The sequence below is a fragment of the Sminthopsis crassicaudata genome, chromosome 2, assembly GCF_048593235.1.
Source record: "Sminthopsis crassicaudata isolate SCR6 chromosome 2, ASM4859323v1, whole genome shotgun sequence".
In the NCBI taxonomy this organism is placed as follows: Eukaryota; Metazoa; Chordata; class Mammalia; order Dasyuromorphia; family Dasyuridae; genus Sminthopsis; species Sminthopsis crassicaudata.
Window position 1 is genome coordinate 196,705,788 of NC_133618.1, and position 20,692 is coordinate 196,726,479.

Here is a 20,692-nt window from a genome sequence, read left to right on the forward strand (position 1 = left end):
TTGTGGAAATGGAATGGGTTATTTGAGGCCAGAGGTGTTAATTTTGCATTCCAGTTGGAGCTGGCTATCACTAGAAATCATCCCCCCTGACTAACAAAAGCTCCTTGACCTCTTCTTTTCCTTTTCTCTCCTCTGAGGCCTAAACTTTTTACCATTGGAGAAGTTTTCACAGAATTGTAGACTGTTGACTGGGCCACTTAATCCAACACTCTTGTTTTACAGATGAGGCAAACAGGGCTAGAGAGAAGTAACTTGCCTGAGATCTTGCAAATAGAGATATTCAACACAAAAGTTAGGACTTATACCCTGATCTTTTGATTCTAAGTTCAATACTTTATTACATTATGATAGATTAAGACCTTGACTTCTCTCTTTTTTAAAAAATTTTTTAAAATGGGATAGACTTTTAAATAGCATTTTAACAAGGATTAATTTAATAATCCTGTTGCTCAAAAGATCTCTAGAAGACAAGATCATAGAATCACATGCGTGGAAAATACTTTGGTGATCATCCAGTGCAATCATAGTGTGTTAGAAAGAGCACTGGCTTTGAAATCCAGTTCTACTTAAAGTATTACATGTGTTGGGCAAATGTCTCTCTCTCTATCTCTCTGACTATTTTCTCTTCTGGAAAATGAAGGGGCTAGATCGTTATCTGAAAGCCTAAGGGATCTAATCCTAACTTTAGATTCTATGAACTTTGCCATTTTAATTTGATTTTTCTACCTGTTTTTCAACTACACCTCAATGCTACTTAAAGCTATTAAACTGAATTAATCTATACCTATAGGGACAAGTGAGCTTCAAAGATTGAATTTAGGGACATGGAGAGCTAAATTTAGAGACTGGGGTTCCCAAAGAAGGGTAAGACTATATAAGGTGTTATGATTGATATTTTTCAGCATGACACTCTTGGCCTCCTAGGGTGCTATTGTTAGCTAGAGGTACAAAGTGGGCAAAAGACAGTATATTCTCAAGGAGCTCATTGTCTAATGGAGGAGATCACCTGCAAATAGTAATGAACAAATAGGATAAATTGGAAATAATCAACAGAGGGAAGGCAAAAGGTTTCTTCTAGAAAGTGGGATTTTGGCAGGCATTGAAGGAAGCCAGAATAGAGATGAGGACGGAATACATTTGAGCATGAGTCAAAGACAGTGAAAATATTCAGAGTTGGTAGAGTATTTCATCTGAGGATCAGCAAGAACTTCAGTGTCACTGGATCACTGATTTCTTGTAGGTGACTGAAATCTTCAAACTAAAGGCTGGTTGACTACTTGTCAGTTATATTCTATTGGAAGTTTAGTTTTGGTATTAATTGGACTAACTGCTTAGGTCTTTTTCAGATCTGAAATTGTGTGATTCTGTGATGCCTGTTTATATATAGAGAGAGAGTGGATTCTAGTTAATGCCAGCTTCTCAATCTCTGTGAGAAAAGCCTTATATACTTAGTAGTATACTAGTCTTAGTAGGATCAGATTTTTCACCTAAGAGTTGAAGTCTTAATTTTATTTTCATTTTTCTTTGCTGTATTGTCTCTGGGAAGGTTTTTCCAAGTATCAAGAGAAGAGATAACATATGAAAACTTTGTAAAATTGTATCTTTTTAGATTGTACCATTATTTATTTGGAAGCATGAAAGAATATTATTTTCTGACTATGTGTATATGTGCATCTATGTATATGTGAAATATGTCATAGTCTAAGGCTCTTCTGTACAATATAATGTCGCAGCCAGGACTGGAACACTGTCCTTATGATTCAAGGAAATTTTGATTTTTCTTGAAAGAAATATTAACTACTTACTTTTAACCAATCTGAGGCAGTTAATAAGTAAACCTCCCCACGTACGATGATATTAGGGGTGATGGAGGGATCCTATCGGTACCCACTAGCTTCTCTCGCCTATGTGCCTGTGTATCATGGCCTCAAGTGCTCATCTTGTTCTGAAATTCCCACTATCAAATAGGAGAATGACCATACCACTAGGTTTAGAAGATCTTATTTTAGTCCAGGCTCTGCCTTTAGCTTTATGACCTTAGACTGCTCACATATATTTGCACTTCTCCTTTTTGGGGGGGTTATCTATCTCAATTATTAAACAAGTTAGACTCTGTAATTTTTAAGGTCCTTTCAAGCTCTGACATTCTTTGAATCTATAAAGTCTTTTCTCTGAGAGAAGCAATGAAAAAGGATCACTCAATGAAAAGGGAAGGAAGCTCGAATTTTCCCTCAGTATATTACTACATTAAATGATTTAATTTTCCATTCATTCTGGAAGCTTCTTGGCTTGCCCTTCATAATTTGTTTTGACCACAGTCACAGCCATATCAGACTAGTGACAACATGGATAGAACTCTGGGGTTAGAGTTAGGAAGAATTGAGTTCAAATCCAGCCTAAAATGCTTACTAGCTCTGTGACTTAAATTGTAAAATGGTGATAATAACACTTACCTCTTAGGAATGTTGTGAGGATCAAATGAAGTGGTATTTGTAAAAAAGAAATTCCTTAACATAGTATCTGACATGTGGTGTCACATAGTTTGTCCTTCTCCCACTGAGTTCTTTTAATTTACTGCTTGATTTGGCAGATTGGGTCCTGAGAGGGACTGGCTATTGTTTCAGATCTGGGATAATCCCTGAAAGTTAGGGTTTCTAAAACATAAGTAGAACTCCTGAGCCCCACCTAGAATGCTTCCCAATATCAATCAGCCATTTGAACACCATTAAAAAAAAATAAGCCCAGAAGATTGGTGACTTTCTAGAATTTTTGAAATTGCCATTGTCCTAAGATAACTGTTCACATAGACCTACCAAAACAGGTAGGGGTATGTGCTAACATCAGTTAGCATGTGTTAAACAACCGATGTGCTAATTCCTGGGGAAATAATGGCGTAAAACAGTCCCTGACCTCAAAGAGTTCATAGTCTAAAGGGAGATACCATGCAAACAACTATGTTCAAATAAAGTATAGATAGAATAAACTGGAGATGGTTTCAGAGGGAAAGTGCCAAGATTAGGGAAGACAAGAAAAAGTTTCTTACAGAAGATAGGATTTCAGCTGAGTTTTGAAAGAAACCAGGGAAGTCTAGGGGGGGTGGGGGGGGGAAGGGGGGAAGATGAGGAAGGACATGGTTTCCAGATATGGAGGACAGTCTGGTTATGGAGTTGGAGATAGAGAGTCTTATGTGAGGAACAGCAGGGAAGCCAGTTGGGGAAGTGGAAGTTTCCAGACAAATTGAGCAATGGTGGGGAATTGTTCCTGAAAAGGATAAGGTCGATATGGGGGAGAAAAGGGGTGGGGAGAAACAGGTGAATGAGGATATGTGTGTCCAGAATAAGAAATGTAAGAAAGATTAGGACCAGAAAACCAAAATACTATTTGTATTAACATAGAGGTGTGATCATTTTTCACAGATGATAAAATGGAAGCTCAGAGTTTTAGAATACAGACTATAAGAGATTGTTTCATTTTAATTTTTATATCTCTAGCACTTAACTCAGTGCCTGACATAATAGGTGCTCAATAAATGCTTACTAAACTTAATTTAATTTACACATAATCCTTAAAGGGTACTTATAGCTATTATGACCTGTATTTTCTAAATTAAGCAAGTCCATTTCTTTAATTTCGCAGATGATAAAACTGAGGCTCAGAGAGAGGTTAAGAGAACACAAACTCCTATAAGAGATTGCTTCATTTTAATTTTTATATCCCCAGCACCTAACTCAGTGTTTGGTACATAATAGGTACATAATAGGTGCTCAATAAATGCTTGCTAAATTTAATTGAATGTATATTTATTTCTTGAGGGTACTTAACAACTGATATGACCTTCATTTTTAAATTAAGCAAAGGGAGGCTAAATGACTTGCTCATGATAACAAAACTAGTTAATTGCAAAGCCAGAATCCAAATGGAAGTTAATTCCAACTTTATCACTCCATTGTACTATATTAAGGAACATAATTTTCTGGTCAAGTACTTATGCCCTTCCTCAAAATGTTTAAAAAATCCAAGGAAAAAAATAAAGATAACGGTAAATATTTATCCTTTTGTAGAAGGCAGACCTGGGAGAACTTAGCCTCCTGTAGGTCATGATGTGATATTTTCCAAACATTTTCTTATGTTAAAACTTAAGCTCACTTACTTTGCCAAATCTAAGCACACACTTTTGCCAAACCACAATATTGCTTTTCCTGTTAATGTTTAAACCAAACTTTATATAAGGCTCATAGAATATTAAAGCTAGACAGAACCTTTAATCTAGTAAAAATCCTATCATTTTACTGATGAAGACACTGAGATCTAGAGTGGGAAATCACTTACTCAAGGTCACATTTTTCTGTATTTTTCTTTTAATAAAAAAAAAAAAAAAGAAAATTAAGGCTCTCCACCTTAAAAAAGAAAATAAAAATGAGTGGGCAGTTCTCCCATTTCTTTGCAATCAGAGGAAGTTTCACTGTGTATAACTTGCCCATTGCCTATCCAGGCTTCAGGCAAAATCTCCCTTTCACCTCTGTGATTTTCTGCATGGACTGAAATGAGGAGGGTGAGATCCTATCCACCCACACACTGACTGTATGGTATTGCAAGAGCAAGTAGTTCTGGCTATTTATTATGGCTTTTTGTTGTTTTTGTAGGAAGAATGGCTGATTATCCTAAGGAAGGCAAAACTGATGAAATTCCAAACTTTATCCAGCTGACTGATTTGGCATCTGAGAATGTAGGAGGAAAGGTAAGTAGAATTTGCAGTCCTATTAGCACCATCAGGTATTGAATGTGCTCACCCTAAAGACAGAAATGAGCTGATGCAAAGGCATAATTAGAGCCATAAGAATCAGGCTGTAGGAAATGCCTGCCTATTATTTTCCTTGAACAAACCCATTATCTCTAAGGATGTCAAAAGAAGGCCCCCCCTTTCTTTCTAAAATAAGTAACAGTACTGAGCACTCATGTCACATTTTTATAAGTTTTACAAACATTAAGTATCTGTAAAGATAATGTTCTGCCTTCCCTTTTCCTTCCATCCCCAATTATGTTTATTTCCAACTCATTTCAGTTGGCTGGGCATAGCCCAGCATAAATCAAATGTGTATCAGTTATAGAGGGAAGGATTATGTAGAATATATAAAAGGAAATAAAAGTTTTTGGGTGCCTATTCCATGCATGGTGCTACTAATATAGATTAACAGGGAACATAGTTTTATTTATTAATTTGAGTTTAATTAATTAATTATTTTTGGGGGGGCTGTGGACCTGTAATTACCCTGCTAAAGGAATGGGAAAACTTTTATCAACACAGATTAGCAATTGTTATGCAAATTGTAAATAAACTTGCTTAGGGTGTTACAGCTATAATGGGTGTCAAGAGATAGGATTCTAACTCTCATCTTCCTGGCTCTCACTATTCTTTACACCTAAGCTTCTTAAACTATAGGTTGTGATACTTTATGTGTCACATGCAAAATTATGATTTATTATTGAAGTGGGAGGGAAACTGTTCTCTTTACGGAATTTGTGTTCCCTTTATTGAAACTGTGTTCCCTTTAAGATTATCACTCAAACTGTTTTTCCTTTTGATGTGTGATCCCTTTTGGAGTCTCCGCCCCTCCTGGGGAAGGCATATCCCCCTAGAGAAGTTATCTTTCGGGAATGCCAGAGCCTTTGATTCAATTAGAAATTCTGGTCAAAAAGCAACCCTTTGAAGTGTTGTTAATTCCAACAGGAGATCTGGGCTGGATACTGATAAGCATCTAAGCCTGGGAACCTGAGTCCTGAAGTCTCAAGACTCCTTTTAAAGGGCAATTTCTGGACTCACTTCTTGCAGAGGGCCAAGCAACTTGCTAGGATCTTGCCCGCTGAGAAAACATTCTCTTCTCAGTGCCAGATAGAAGTCAGTCTCTTAATATACTGGTTTCTATCCAGCAATAAACTTTCATTTTTGCCATTAATAATTCGGGATAAGTGAATTCTTTCACTTTGAACCTGTGGGCTGACCAGAGGGGAATTTTAACAACTCTCTTATTGCCACTAACCTCATCACCACTGGGAATCCAGGGGATACAAACCTCATCATTTTCAGTAAATGTTTGATTTGTATACCTATTTTATATGCCTATAATAACTGAGTTGCTAAAAAAATTTCTTGTGAAAAGGGGTTGTGCGTGGAAAAATTTTAAGGAATCCTGTATTATTACACCACCACTGCTTACTTTGGAATATAATCTTATATAATAAATCATTAATAATGGCTAGAATTTCCATTGTGGTTCAAATGCTAGAAGTTTTCTTCCTGCAATGACCTTATGCAGATGAAGAAACTGAGACTTGAAAGGACACTAGGATCATAATCAGATAGCTAGTGTAAACAATTAGAATCATAACATGAACCTAGTGTTTTTGACTATAAGTTCATTGTAAATGACAGACTGTCATCTATACTGAGCTCTAGCTACATGTATTGTTACATTTTATCAGTATGTTGTGAAGCAAACTGGATTAGTCTTCATTCTCAAAATGAATGTACATTCTACTTTTTCCAGCTTTTTAAATTCTCTAATCTCTGCTTAAATTTTTATCAGTTTTTCCCAGTTTAACTCAAAAGCACCCTCTGCATGATATGTTCCCTGATTGACCAGTAAGAAATGGTCTTTACTGCCTTTAAATTCTCATAGTACCTTATCTGTACATTTGTCATATACTCAGAATTTTTCATTTTGTATCAGAGTTACTTGTGTGTTTTGTCTCCCCTTCTAGATAGACTCCAAGCTCTTTGAAAGCAGGAACAAGTCTCATTTAACACCTTTGTATCATCTTAAGTACCTGGCATTTGACATTGACATTTAACATTGTTTACCTGAAAGCAAGTACTTATATATGCTTTTTAAATTTATGAGATCATAGGATTTAGAAGTGAAAGGAACTTGAGAGATTATTTAGTACAGGGGTTTTTTGCCTTTTTTGAATCATAGACCTCTTTGGCAGTCTGATGAAGTTTATGGTTCCCTTCTCAAAAAAAAAAAAAAAAGATTTAAAAAATTCATACATTGTATATAGTAACAACAATATTGATTTAAAATAACTTTAAATGCATAAGTTATTTTGTCTATTATAAATATCCAAATTAAATATAAATAACATGAAGAAGGCTGCTGTTTTGCATCCAGAGGAAGAACTGATGAATAGAAATATGTATAGAATAATTTTCTATATATGTAAAGATATATATACTTCTCTCTCTCTCTCTCTGTATATCTATATCTATATCTATATCTATATCTATATCTATATCTATATCTATACACCTATTTATGTCTAGTGGTAGTCATCTCTAGGGCAAAGGAAGTGGGAGGAGAGAAAAAAAAGAAGAAACAAATTTACTTGATAATTTTGTTATATATTTGAAAGGAATACCAAATTGTGCATAGTAGATTTATAGTTTTGTGTACAGTCATCTTTTTATTGTATAATGTTATGGAATTTGTTTTATTCTACAAATTAAAAGTAAAATAAAATAATTTTATAATTTAAAGCAATGCTAAATTTTAGTTAGAAGTTAGTGAAAATAAAGATGTAATTTTTTTTTCTTCTAAGTTCAGTGATCCCCTGAAATCTATGGGACCTTATGTGGGTTTTTGGACTCTGGTTACAAACCCTGATCTAGTTTAACTCACTTAATTTGCAGATGAGGAAATGAGGTCCATAGAGGAGAAATGCTTTGCCTGAAGTCATAAGTCTTTTAAAAATTTTAAAAATGTTTTTATTAATACTGAGACATTGATTTAAAATAATATTCTATCTGTATTACTTCATTGAATCTATGATTTCATTAATATGGGTAAACCCTTCAACAGGCAGACCGTAACTCATCTATACTTTCTCATTCTGTATTACTCTTTTCCAAGTCCCTCATAAATGTTGGAGGAGTCTGCATAATGTCTTAGAGACCTTGCTTTGGGAAGGCTTGTTATCTTTTAACATAAGGCAACTACAAATCCAACGACATTTATTGAATAACTGCTGTGTTTGAGGAATTCCATGGATGTGGCAAGAACAAAGGAGAATTTTGTCTTTGGGACAATTCCTTAATTACTATTAATTTCCAACACCCTTAATTGTCTAGTAGTATATCATTTCCACCCTCAGTTTCCTCAGGAACCTTTAAAAAAAGTTTCAGTGTTTGGGTTGACTTGAGATAAGCATTTAAAGATTCAAATAATTCTCCAAGTTCATCCATACTCTGAGGGGTATGAAATTTGTTTGGATAGTCTAGCAAACAAATAACCTTATTAGGTCACTTTTCTCCATTTCTTTTAATATTATTTTTTATTTTTGATGAGGCAGTTGAGGTTAAGTGACACAACAGCTAGAAGTGTTAAGTGTCTGAGATCATATTTGAACTCAGGTCCTCCTGCCTTCAGGGCTGGTGCTCTATCCACTGCACCACTTAGCTGCCCTTTGCCTTTTTTTTTTTTTTAATTTCCTGCCCCCTTTTCTTTTACAGTTTCTTCCTTTTCTTCCACTTCTCCAGCAGCATTGATATTGGGGGAAAAGCCCTGGGTGTGGTAGTGTGGTGGTAAGCTGAGTGAGGATCAGGATTTTGGCTCTGCTTATTACATGAGCTGGGACAAATCATTTTATCTTTCTATCACTTGGTTTTACCATCAGGAAAATGGGAATAATAATTATTTTATTACCTCCCTCATAGGCTCATTGTGAAGAAACTCTTCATAAATCTTAGCGCACAAGAGAGATGAGAGCTATTATTATCATGCCTTTCTAATGCTATATTTATCTGTTCTTTGACTCTAATTTGGGGGAAAAATATGGAAGCTTTCCCTTCTTCTCATCTGTTTTCTCTGATTATTAGTAGTTCTGACAAGTTTACCAAGAAATAAAAGAAAATGGAATTGGATTTAGGATTGAAAGGGATCTTTGAGATGATTTGGTTCCATTCCTATTCCCCCATTTTACAGATGAAGAAGTTTCAGAGAGGTTAAAAAATTAACCCAAAATAACATGGGCAAGGAAATAACATAGCCAGTATTTAATCAGAGGTCCTCTCTGATTCTATTTTATTTTATTTTATTTCCTGAGGCTGGGGTTAAGTGACTTGCCCAGGGTCACACAGCTAGGAAGTGTTAAGTGTCTGAGACCAGATTTGAACTTGGGTCCTCCTGAATTCAGGGCTGGTGCTCTATGCACTGCGCCACCTAGCTGCCCCCCTCTCTGATTTTAATATTGCTGCTACTTCCAGCTTTATCATGCTTGCTGGACTCTAGTAGAGAAATTTCTAGGTGTAAAATCCTCTAGCATCTCTGTTAACAAACCTTCAGTTTATGTAGATAATAGATGAATTGTTCTTGGAGTTCCCAGATCCATTTTATCAAGAGCAAGGGACAGAAATCTATCACCATAATTGATTATTTCTAAAATGAGAAGGTTAATTTCTAGTCATATGAAAAGGTGCTCTAAATCACTATTGATCAGAGAAATGCAAATTAAGACAACTTTGAGGTACCACTACACACCTATGGGTGATTAATATGACAGGAAAAGATAATGATAAATGTTAGAAGGGCTGTGGGAAAACTGGGACACTAATGCATTGTTGGTGGAGTTGTGAACTGATCCAACCATTCTGGAATGCAATCTGGAACTATGCCCAAAGGGCTATCAAATTGTGCATACCTTTGATTTAGCAGTGTCTCTATTGGATCTGTATCACAGATAGTAAAAAAGGGAAAATGACTCACATATTAAAAAATGTTTGTAGCAGCCCTTTTTATACTGGCAAGGAACTGAAAACTGAGTTAGATGTTTATCAGTTAGGGAATGACTGAATAAGTTATGGTATATGAATGCTATAGAATATTATTGTTCTATAAGATACGATCAGCAGGGATGATTTTACAGAGGCTTGGAGAGACTTACATGAATTGATGCTGAATGAAGTGAGTAGAATCAGGTGAATATTATATACAGCAACAAGATGATTATGTGATCATCAACTGTGATGGACTTGGCTCTTTTCAACATTGAAGTGGTTCAGGCCAATTCCAATAGACTTGTGGATGATGGAGAAATGGAGAGCAATCTGCATCCAGAAAGAGGGCTATGGGGACTGAATATGGATCACAACATAGTATTTTCACTTTTTTTGTTAGCTTTTTTTTTGTTTTCTTACCCATTTTTTGCCCTTTTTGATCTGGTTTTTCTTGTGCAGCATGATAATTATGGAAATATGTATTGAAGAATTGCACATGCTTAACATATATTGGATTACTTGCTATCTAGGGGAGGGGGAAAAGGAAGAAGAAAAATTTGGAACACAAGGTTTTGCAAGGCTGAATGTTAAAAGATATCTTTGCATATAATTTGATAATAAAAAACAATTATTTAAAAAATAGAATAAAATGATAAGGTTAAGTAGATGATCTCTAATTCTTTTAAGTTAAGTATCTAGGGTAAAGTAACTGGAGATTTGCCTTATGTTGCTGAAATTCAGAGGAGATAAAAAGAGAGGGGGCAGCTAGGTAGTATAGTGGATAGTCAGAAGGACTTGAGTTCAAATTTGGTCTCAGACACTTAACATTTCCTAACTGTGTGAACTCTGGGCAAGTCAAGTAACTCTAATTGCCAATTGCCTCAGGAGAAAATAAAAAGAGGAAGGGGAGGTATAAATAATCCCTATAGGTATCTAGTATTGTGTAGATTCTGGAATCATCAGAAATGCAAGGGTTCTTGGGGGATCATCTAATCTAGTCATCTGAACAAGGATCCCCTCTACAGCTTTCCTGACAACAACTTGATACAGGTTCTTGTACTCCTACTCCTAAACAGGTAGACACACAATAGCATTTACTTAGTGAGAATTTAAAAGAGGGAGCTATCAGACGGAGTGCTTCTTTCATGTTAGTAAACTACTCTTTCTGTGTGACCTGGACCCAGTCTGCTTTTTCACCTTACAAATGGAATCTGTTTGCTTGCCCTGAGTACATATTATAGTGCCTGGTCTAGGTAAGAGAATTTTGTCATGGTTTTGTCTCAATTATGCTATTTTATTGTCCTGACCTCTACTTTTTATCAGTAAAATAGCTACTAAAAAATGAATGAGAGGGGGCAGCTAGGTGGCACAGTGGACAGAGCACCATTTCCTAGCTGTGTGACCCTGGGCAAGTCACTTAACCCCAGCCTCAAAAAAAAAAAAACAAAAAAAAAGTATGAGATAGAGGGCTTTTTATTAAAGACAATTTAATTGGCTTATTCTCCTGTTGCTATTCTGCCTTTGACAGAAGCACATGGACTTAGAAAATCAGAAATGCACCAAGTGACAGGCATGAGGCACGTTCCAATTGTAGAATTCTTTGCCTCCCATGGTTTCCTTTGTTGAATGCTCTAATCCTTAGAAAAATTATGGTATCTCTTTCTGCCTTCAAAGTTGGAGTGAGGCAAGTTCTATTTCTTTTTCAAAAATATTTGCCACATTTTGTAATGTTTACATAATTTTACAGTTACAAGCCCCCTTTTACCCCCTAAGAAAGAAGTCTTGACATGCTGAACTAAAGGTCCTTCTTTCTTAGGAGGCTTCTGTTTGCAAAGATCATTTTCCTCACTCTGAAATTAATTAAACTTCTGTTTGTGTCCTAATTCTCCTGTCTCTAGCTTGTTCTGTTTGTTTGGCTCCAACTGTCTACAGGTTAGAGGCCAATTTCCAGTCCAGTTGACAGCTTAGATCTGATATGATATTACTCCCATGAAGTTCAAATTCCAAACTCCAGTGGGCAAGCATCCTAGATTCTTGGCCTTTAGGACTTTGTTCCTGGTCAAGCCTGTATTTTTAAAAAATAGTATTTTATTTTTCCAAATACATGCAAAGATAGTTTTCAACATTCACCTTTGCAAAACCTTGTGTTCCAAATTTTTCTCTTTCCTCTCTCCTCCCACCTCATGTGAAGTTAAAAAAAAAAAAAATCAAAAGGGGAAAAAACAAGAGAACAGAAAAAAACAAATAAACAAACAAACAAACAAAAAAAAAACCCAAGCAAATAAACAACAAAAAAATGAAAATACTATGCTTTAATCCACATTCAATCTCCATAGTTTTCTCTCTGAATGTGGGATGGCATTTTCCATCACAAGTCTATTGAAGTTGCTTTGAATCACCTCATTGTTGAATAGAGCCAAGTCCATCAGAGCTGATCATCACATAATCTTGTTACTGTGTATAATGTTCTCTTGGTTTTCTGCTCACTTCATTAAGCACATCGGCTCATGTAAGTTTTTTCAGCAAGTCTGGATTCTTAGATTTCTAGGTTTCCCTGTCTCATTGTAAATCTTTAAATACTTTACAAATGTAAGTTATTATCCTGAGACACTTAATAACATACTGTGGATTTGTAACTTTCAGAGACTGGAAGTCTCTGAAAAAGGTTCAACCTTTGATTCTGCATCCATTTCATTTTAGGATTTAGATTTCAGTACCACAAAAGCAGAAAATCCACTTTGACAAACATATGTTGTGGGAAAAGGCATAAAGAACTTCACATTTTACCAGGTAGTTTTGAAAATTCAAAAGGAATGTGGAAACTGAAATCAGACTGATGCTCTAAACTGAAATAAACCTGATGCTCTTGAATGAAGATTAGTTTTAAAGACTTGTCACCTGAAAATTCTTGTAAGCCATATTGCTGTTTTGACCAGATTTGGGACTATGAGATTATAGACATTGTTAAAAGGGTTTCTAAACTAGCCCTATCTTAACTCAGAAATGGGGTTAAGTCCTCCTTAAGTATGGCTTGGGGACTTTATAAAGCTTCATTCATGTTACTTTGTCTACTGGCAGTATTTAGATATGATGAACAAATCTTGATTTTTTTAGATTCTTCCAATAGCTCTTAGAGGCCCTTGAGGAATTGGGAATTCTTGGTTCCAGATCTTTAAGATAAAAATCTGTATTATAAAATCTGTGATTCTATGGCCTTGTATAGCTAAAAAAGTAAGAAGGGAGACAGATATACAGCATGATATAAGACTTACAGCTTAGGAACACTTAAGCCAGTTTAGGAGAAAGTTGTATATCAAGGAGAAATTCTGGATCATTAAGTGGTTTGTGGTGTGTTTTTGATGGAAGCCACATTCCCCATTGGGAAATTCTACAGCTTTTTCAATGATTCCAAGCTGCTCACTACCACAAAAGCCCATTTCTTTAACAATGATATTCTCTGGGTGATACTTTGTGGCTGTGAAACTTGGCCACTATGATGTCAGAAGAATCACAAATGCAGGTGAGCTGGAGGGCATCGGAAAAAGTGCATAGAAGGCAGTAACAGTTTTCTAATGATAGTTTGAGCAAGTTAAATGGTCTCAAAGATGGCATGGAGGCTGTGAGTCGACAAGGAAGTGGTCTGTTCAGGTAGAAAAATGCAAGGAGAATAAACAGACTTATAAGCAGACTTGCTATGGTATCTATGATATATCAAAGGCATTAGAGGAAAACTGCCACAGCCTTCTATTGATCCAGTATAGAGGATTTATGGAATGACACAGATTAAGAATTGTATGTGATATGAAGGCAAGGAAAAAAAATGCAATTAGTGCTGGGGGAGGAATTATAGGCATATTAATTATGGAGAGAAGCACAAAGAAGGGGAGAGGTGGGTCAGAATCTGGTCAAACAATTGGAAAACCTTACTTGTTTACAAGAAAATGGTTGCCCCATTTCTTCTGGTTGCTCAATCTATGAACAAGTATTTATTAAAAACTTAATCTGAGATTTTGATAATAGGCACCTAGAATATAAAGCCAGAAGTGAAACAATCCATGCCCTCATGGAACTTACATGGGAGAGCATGGGTATAGTCATTAGGTAGGATACCTGTTGTCCTGGGGGAATCATCCTATAGGCAATAGTAATAATAAGAACCTTCAGTTAGACACTATCTTATTATCTTATTCAGAGACAGGTGGTTCAATGGTTAGAGTGTTGAATCTGGAATTAGGAAGACATGAGCTTCAGAAACTTAATAGCTATATGACCCTAGGGAAGTCACTTAATCTGTTTGCCTAACTTAACTGTAAAATGGGAATAAGAACATCATCTAGTTCCCAGTGTTATGATGAAGATCAAATAAATGCAAAGTATTTAGCACAGTTGCCTAATATTATATAGTTTATATAAATGCTTGCTATTATTAATGCTATTCAATTTATGACTTTTTTATTATTAAAGCTTTTTATTTTCAAAACACATACATGGATAATTTTTCAACACTGACCCTTACAAACCTTGTGTTCCATATTTTCCTCTCCTTTCCTTCACCCTCTCCCTTAGATGGCAAGTACCTTAGATGGCAAGTAATCCAATATATGTTAATCATGTTGAAATATATGTTAAATCCAATATATGTATACATATTTATACAATAATCTTGCTGCACAAGAAAAATCAGATCAAAAGTTGAAAAAAATGAGAAAACAAAATGCAAGCAAACAACAAAAAGTGAAAATGTTATGTTGTAATCCATACTTAGTTCCCATATGACATAATATTTATAAAGTGCTTAGCACTGTATCTAGCACACAGTAGGAACTAAAAAAAAATGCTACCTGTTATTAGTATTATTAGTATTAGGATCTCATAACAACCCTTTGAAGTTAGGTATTATCTTCACCATTTTACAGATGAGGAAACTGAGACTGAGAGAGAATTCAGTAACGAGCATAGTCATACAATAGCAAGAGATGAGATTTAATTCTAGGTCTTCTTAATTCTAAGTCACAGATAGTTCTGTGACATGTGGAAATAATACTGGGTGTAGAATTAGATAATTTGGGTTCAAAATCCCTAATTTTCAGTTACTGTGTGATCAGTTCACCTGGGATTTTGCTTTCTCATCTAGGAAATAGGGATAATCTGTTGGTGAAGGTCATTGGAGATAATGAGTCAGCAATCTGAGTTAAATGAGATAATGGAAATTTACTGGGCATCGAATTAGAGAATTTGGGTTCAAAATTCATGTTTTTCAGTTACTGTGTGATCTTGAGCAAATCAATTCATGTGGAATTTTGTTTTCTCACCTATGAAATGGAGATAATCTGTTGTGAAGGTCAATGGAGATAGTAGGGTGAATCAAATGAGGTCATATAAACTTTAAAGCCTTGGATAGATGTCTTCAGAGTCTTCTGAGGTTGAGGACAAGTGAGATAAAATTACTATCTGTTCTCAACCAATCCGAAATCATTAAAGCCTTAGTGATACGTGACCTAAAACAACTTGTTGGCAAACAATGATTGATGCTTCATTATTAGGACATGTAGAATAAACTAGGGGCGGGTTGCCAGCCTTTTGCAAGTGACTGGCAGTTTTCACTGTTCCTCATTTCTGTAAATATTTGTGTGCCAGTGACACATTTGCAGGTGGTAAGGATGTGGAAGCTCAGGATGGCAAGAGACTGAAGGCCATTCACCTATGACTTTTTTTTTTTTCAGTTCAATACTCATTTTATTTACATTTTCACTATATGCTACATGAATGCATATTCTGCATGCAACGGTTTCATGGACAATAGTTAGAAACAACATTTACCTATGACCTATTGAAGGCTCCTGAGAGAGACCCTGGGAATGAGTTGAGGCAGGGTGGCTATCTTTCCAAGGATGACAATTTGGGCCATTTGAAGACAGCTTTGAACTTCAGGGTTTTAGGAACATCCAAGGAGAAAGCTAAGCCTTGGTTTCCAGGACTAGGAATGTGGGAAAGGACAAAGTGAAGAATAGGGGAGTGGGTTGGTATATCCCTATTACATGTACTGATACAGTCATGAGCTTCTGTCCATAGCCCCTAGTAGCTGCCAATTTATTTTTTAGCAGTCTGGAATGTACTTTAGAATCATTTCACTTGAGAGTCAGCGTGGTATAAATGGTTAGAGTGCAGGAACTAGAGTTGGGTCCAAATTTGCCTCAAAATACTTACTAGTTGTGGAGAAAATCACTTACCCCTCCTTGGTCCCCAGTTTCCTTTTTGCAAACTTCAGGCTCTAAATTTATGATTGGGGGGGGGGGAGTGGGGAGTGTTGTAAGAAACTTAAGTTAAAGCCTTGCTTTATCAAGTAAAGCAAACTGAGGAAATAAGATAAAAGGAACTTCCGAACACACCAAGGCAGCAGAACTTAGTGGACCAGCCAGAATTCAATCTTGCGTTCTGTTTTTTTTAATAAACAGCAGTAAGCAATTTCCATATAATGTAAAGAAAATCTTGTTTGATCCACAAATGGGCAGATGGAATTAGTGCTGTTTCAACTATTGATTGGGCTATGTAATTTATAAAGAAATTTATAAAGAAATGGAATTAAGATTACCTGGCATATGGGAGGCCTTGGGATGCAAGTGGAGGACTTGGCATTTGGGTCATCTGAAAGTGAAAGAAACATTTTATGAATTGTAATACATAAAATGATCAATTAGGAAAGCAATGTGAAAAGAGAAAAAGCTGCAAGTCCCAGAGCTCAGACGTCTAGAGGTAGAAGAGATCATAAAAGTCATGGAATCCAACCAAGCAATTGAGGCCCAGCAAGGCCCTTATCCAAGGTCACATTCATAGTAAACAGAAGGGGGAGGAACAAAGGAACCAAACAAGCATTTATTAAGTAATTACTGTGTGCCTCAAGCTCTGTGCTAAGAGATTTACAAGTATTATCTCTTTTGAGCCTCACAACAATCTCAAGAGGAAATTGGATTTTAACCCAGCTGTTATAACTCTAGGGCTACTAGGTGATGTAGTAGATAAAAGTGGTAGGTTTGGAGTCAGGAAAATTTGAGTTCAAATCCAGCCTCAGATGCTTAGTGACCATGTGACTTTAGACAAGTCATAATCCTTTTTTGCCACAGTTTTTGCCACATAAGTAAATGACATACATATCATTCCTGTTCCTTTGTCACGAAAACCCCAAATGGGGTCATGAAGAGTCAAAATGACTGAACAACTCCTCTAGAGAAAGCTAGTATTACTGTTCAGTCATGTCTGACTCTTCATGACCCCATGTGGGATTTTTTGACAAAAAGATACAGGAATGATTTGTTTGCTATTTTCTTCTCTAGATCATTTTATAGATGAGGAGCTAGGCAAATAGGATTAAGTGACTTGCTCAGGGTCACAGCTTAAGAGTCTCAGGCTTGGTTTTGAACTGGGGAAGATGAGTTTCCTAACTGTAGGCCCAGCACTTTATGTACTATGATACTACTTAACTGTATACTATACCACGCTATTGAACCTACCTGGGTTTTTATACAGATTTAATGATAATTGAGTAAAAATGCATAGTGTGATTTTTTTTTTTTAATTTTGCATAAGCTTGATGAAATATGTAATAATACTGGTGAAAATTTTATGTTGGGTCTTTTAATTTAAAAGAAAAAACCAATCTTTTAAAGAAGGTGTTATTTCTTGTAGAATATTCCGGGCCCTGGATTTAAATATGGGTTGAAGATCTAACTACTAGTTATACTGTGAATCTCTGCTTCCTCACTTATTAAATGGGGATAAATAATATGTATTCTTCTTATCTCAAAAGGCTAAGAGGACATTTTGGTACATGGGTAAAACCTATGTAAAAAAAAAGTCACCTTCTCATGACTCAAATTTAGTGCCTGCTATTAGAAATGTGTAATTGGGCCTAGCTAGCAGTGTTTGACCCAGGGACACATTTACCTCTTTTCTGCAAAGCCTTTGCTTCTTAAAAAGATCATCTTTGCTTTTCCTTCACTCTGCTTTTTTTGTTCTTTTTGCAAAGGGTAAGAAATTATCCCCTCTGCATCCAGATGGTTAAAGGGAATTGTGAACAAAGGGTGGGAGAGGAGAGATTAGGATGTGTCTGTCTGCTGGCAAAGCAATCTCAACATTTAAAAAAGCACCATCTCTTAACTGCAGATTGTTTCTCTCCCCTAGGGCAATTTCACATCTTCTTTTTACTGCGGTTCCTAATGTTTCACTGGGGAGTGAAATAAAATGGTTTTTAATTTATGGTTATTTTATCTTTACTTCTTTTTTTATTTGTCTAGGTTTTATTTGCAACAGATGACTTTTTTGCTCCTGCGGAAAACCTTTTAAAGGTATAGTAAATTGACATCCTGCAATTTGGAGGGTTGGCATAGAAGATCTATGGAGACATGTTAATTAAAATCTACTTGTACATTGGTGATGGGAAGTATGTATACTTCTATGAATCAGACTATCAGAATATTAAAAGAAGATGTGAAAATTAGCATTTTTTCCTGCTAAAACATGGAAATTTTCTGCCTTATTTACAAAGATACTCTGATTTCTCAACACAATTTTTGTTGCGGATAAATCACTTGTTGGGGAAAAATACTAAACTCATACATTTTCCTGCCTTATCAATGGGCTACTGAAATTTTTTTGTTATTTATATATTCACATTCATATTATATCTTATATTATGAAAGAATTCCTGATTTGAAAAACAACCCAAAAAACAATAATAAAATTATTAAATGAAAATCAAGAACACAGAAAAGCTTTAAGAAATCTATATTTAATTTCTAAGGACAGTTATAGTGAATTAGAAAGAAACTGGGCTTGGTGATAAATGACCTGAGTTTCAAATTCAGTTCTGTTACTCACTTGTTGAGGGACCATGAGAATATTACTTAACCTTTCTGATCTATAGCTTCATAGTCTTTCAAAATGGGGATAATAATACCTCCTCTAACTTCTCAAGGTTAGAAGGAACAACTAAAATGGCAGCTGGGGACTGACAATAAAATAATTTGAAGATTCCATGGAATGAATTATAAAGGAATTTTATTTCTATTAACAAGTACCAAGAGGGGTTAAAACCCAGAGGCTATGGTTTTAAAAGAGTTACAATTTTCTCCTCTAGATATTTAAAAAATATCTGGCAGACTTTAATCCATCTGAGACACTATAGTATAGTGTAGTACATTTATTTTAATCCGTTCATTTTATAAAGATCAAAGGACATAGTCAAGATCACTCAGCTGCCTAGTGATAAAGTTGGGACTAAGAGACTGGTCTCCTGAGTTTCAAAGTTATTAGTTCTTTCTCCAGGGCCATATTACAAACTCATGAATACTAATTCTCAAAATTGTTTTACACATTTATTTTAGAAACATAGACCAAGCTATAAACCAAAAGAATATACAGAGTTTGGAAAATGGATGGATGGATGGGAGACCAGAAGGAGGAGAATTCCAGGTAATAAAATAATTTTTAGGTTAGTTAAGATTCTTAGAAACTGGAAGGCTATCATAAATTTGAGAGAGAAATAGGAATGAAAAGTGGCTTTTTAAGTCTATAGCTTTAAAAGTAAAGTCTTGGTGTGTTTCAAATAAATTTGAACCAGTCTCAATAGCCTCTTTTGACTATTTTTCACAGTTGTTATTGTTTGTTTACTTGAAATGTGAGTTGAAAGCTGAGAAAGCTACTATGAAAGTATAGTGTATCACCTTTGAATAATACTTAGACCTGTGACTAGACATAGTTTCAAATTGAATCTAATTTTATATTTTGTCATTCTGTTGAATTTTGGTGTATTTGTGCTTTAAAGTCTTTCTGTATCTTGTGGCACAAAGGTGACCATGCTCATAAACTATCTGCCATCTATGCTAATTTCATTTATATAAATCTCTGGATTCATCATAATTCTCATCTATAAACATTAATATTCCATTCACTGCTGTTTCTCATCAGATTTTAAGGAAGTGATTTTATTTAAAACGAGTATTTACATTATGTTATAGAAAAATATATTTTTACTTATAATCTATAGTCCCTCTGTACTGTATGAATTATTGAATATCTTTTTAAAATGCATTTGCACTGGATGATTCTAACTAATATGGACTACTTTAAAATGTTTTTACATGAGAGGAATAACTAAGTATTACATTGTGATATGTCCCCAAAGCACAACATGTACTGGAGTTGTCAGGAGGAGAAACCCAAAGAGAGAGCTTTTTAAGGATGAGTAGTATTTAGACAGGTCGAAGGAAAAGACGGAGAAACATGACAGCTATCTATGTTCAGGGACAGACTCAACATTACAGAGAACCTCTGTAACAGGGAAAGGAGCCTTTGTAGAGGGGAAAATTCCTGGGTATTATAGTCAGGCCATAGGAAGATACCAATATTATTGGAATTGGTTCTTTAATTACTGAGACCAACTCACAAGATCCTATTGTTAAGTGATTTTATGTGAAGAAGTGATAAAGGACAGAGTCAGGTAAGATTTTTATGCACAATTCAGTAGTATTCATCCTATTAGTCTTTGGGTACTGGGTGTCTTTCTACTTGTTGGCTGGCCCTCTTGAGAAAATGACCAACAGAATGAAAGGTGTGTGCCTTTCCATGTGTTTTATATTTGTTCTGTGCCAGTCTTAATACAGACTGTACATGTGTGTGTTGGTGATAAGTGCAATGTTTGTTAGGGTCAAAGGAAACTGTGCATCTGACTTATTTGAAATCTCTTCCCTACTATTTAAAAGATATTCTGGGTAAAAGTTAGGGACATGACACAGAGATTATAATAAGTACAATTACAATAGGCACACACACAATATGTGTGTATCAGTCTGTCCTGTATATGTGTACTCTGTATGCATATCTGTCTGTTAGTCTTGTATATCTATATGGAAAAGAGGGAGGAAAAAA

At 35.4% G+C, this 20,692-nt stretch overlaps 1 protein-coding gene across 5 annotated transcripts in view; it reads left to right on the plus strand.

The window, feature by feature from the left end:
* Positions 1 to 20,692, plus strand: part of ALLC (allantoicase) — a 73,848-nt gene that overhangs the window by 23,699 nt on the left and 29,457 nt on the right. For 3 of the 5 annotated variants that reach the window (XM_074288059.1, XM_074288062.1, XM_074288063.1), the window contains exons 2-4: positions 4,644 to 4,738; positions 18,061 to 18,111; positions 19,150 to 19,237. In XM_074288059.1, coding sequence (XP_074144160.1) covers positions 4,644 to 4,738; positions 18,061 to 18,111; positions 19,150 to 19,237 — 234 coding nt within the window. Of the gene's footprint in view, positions 1 to 4,250; positions 4,335 to 4,497; positions 4,553 to 4,643; positions 4,739 to 18,060; positions 18,112 to 19,149; positions 19,238 to 20,692 lie in introns of those variants that run through there. The other 2 variants (XM_074288064.1, XM_074288065.1) reach the window with 2 other exon arrangements.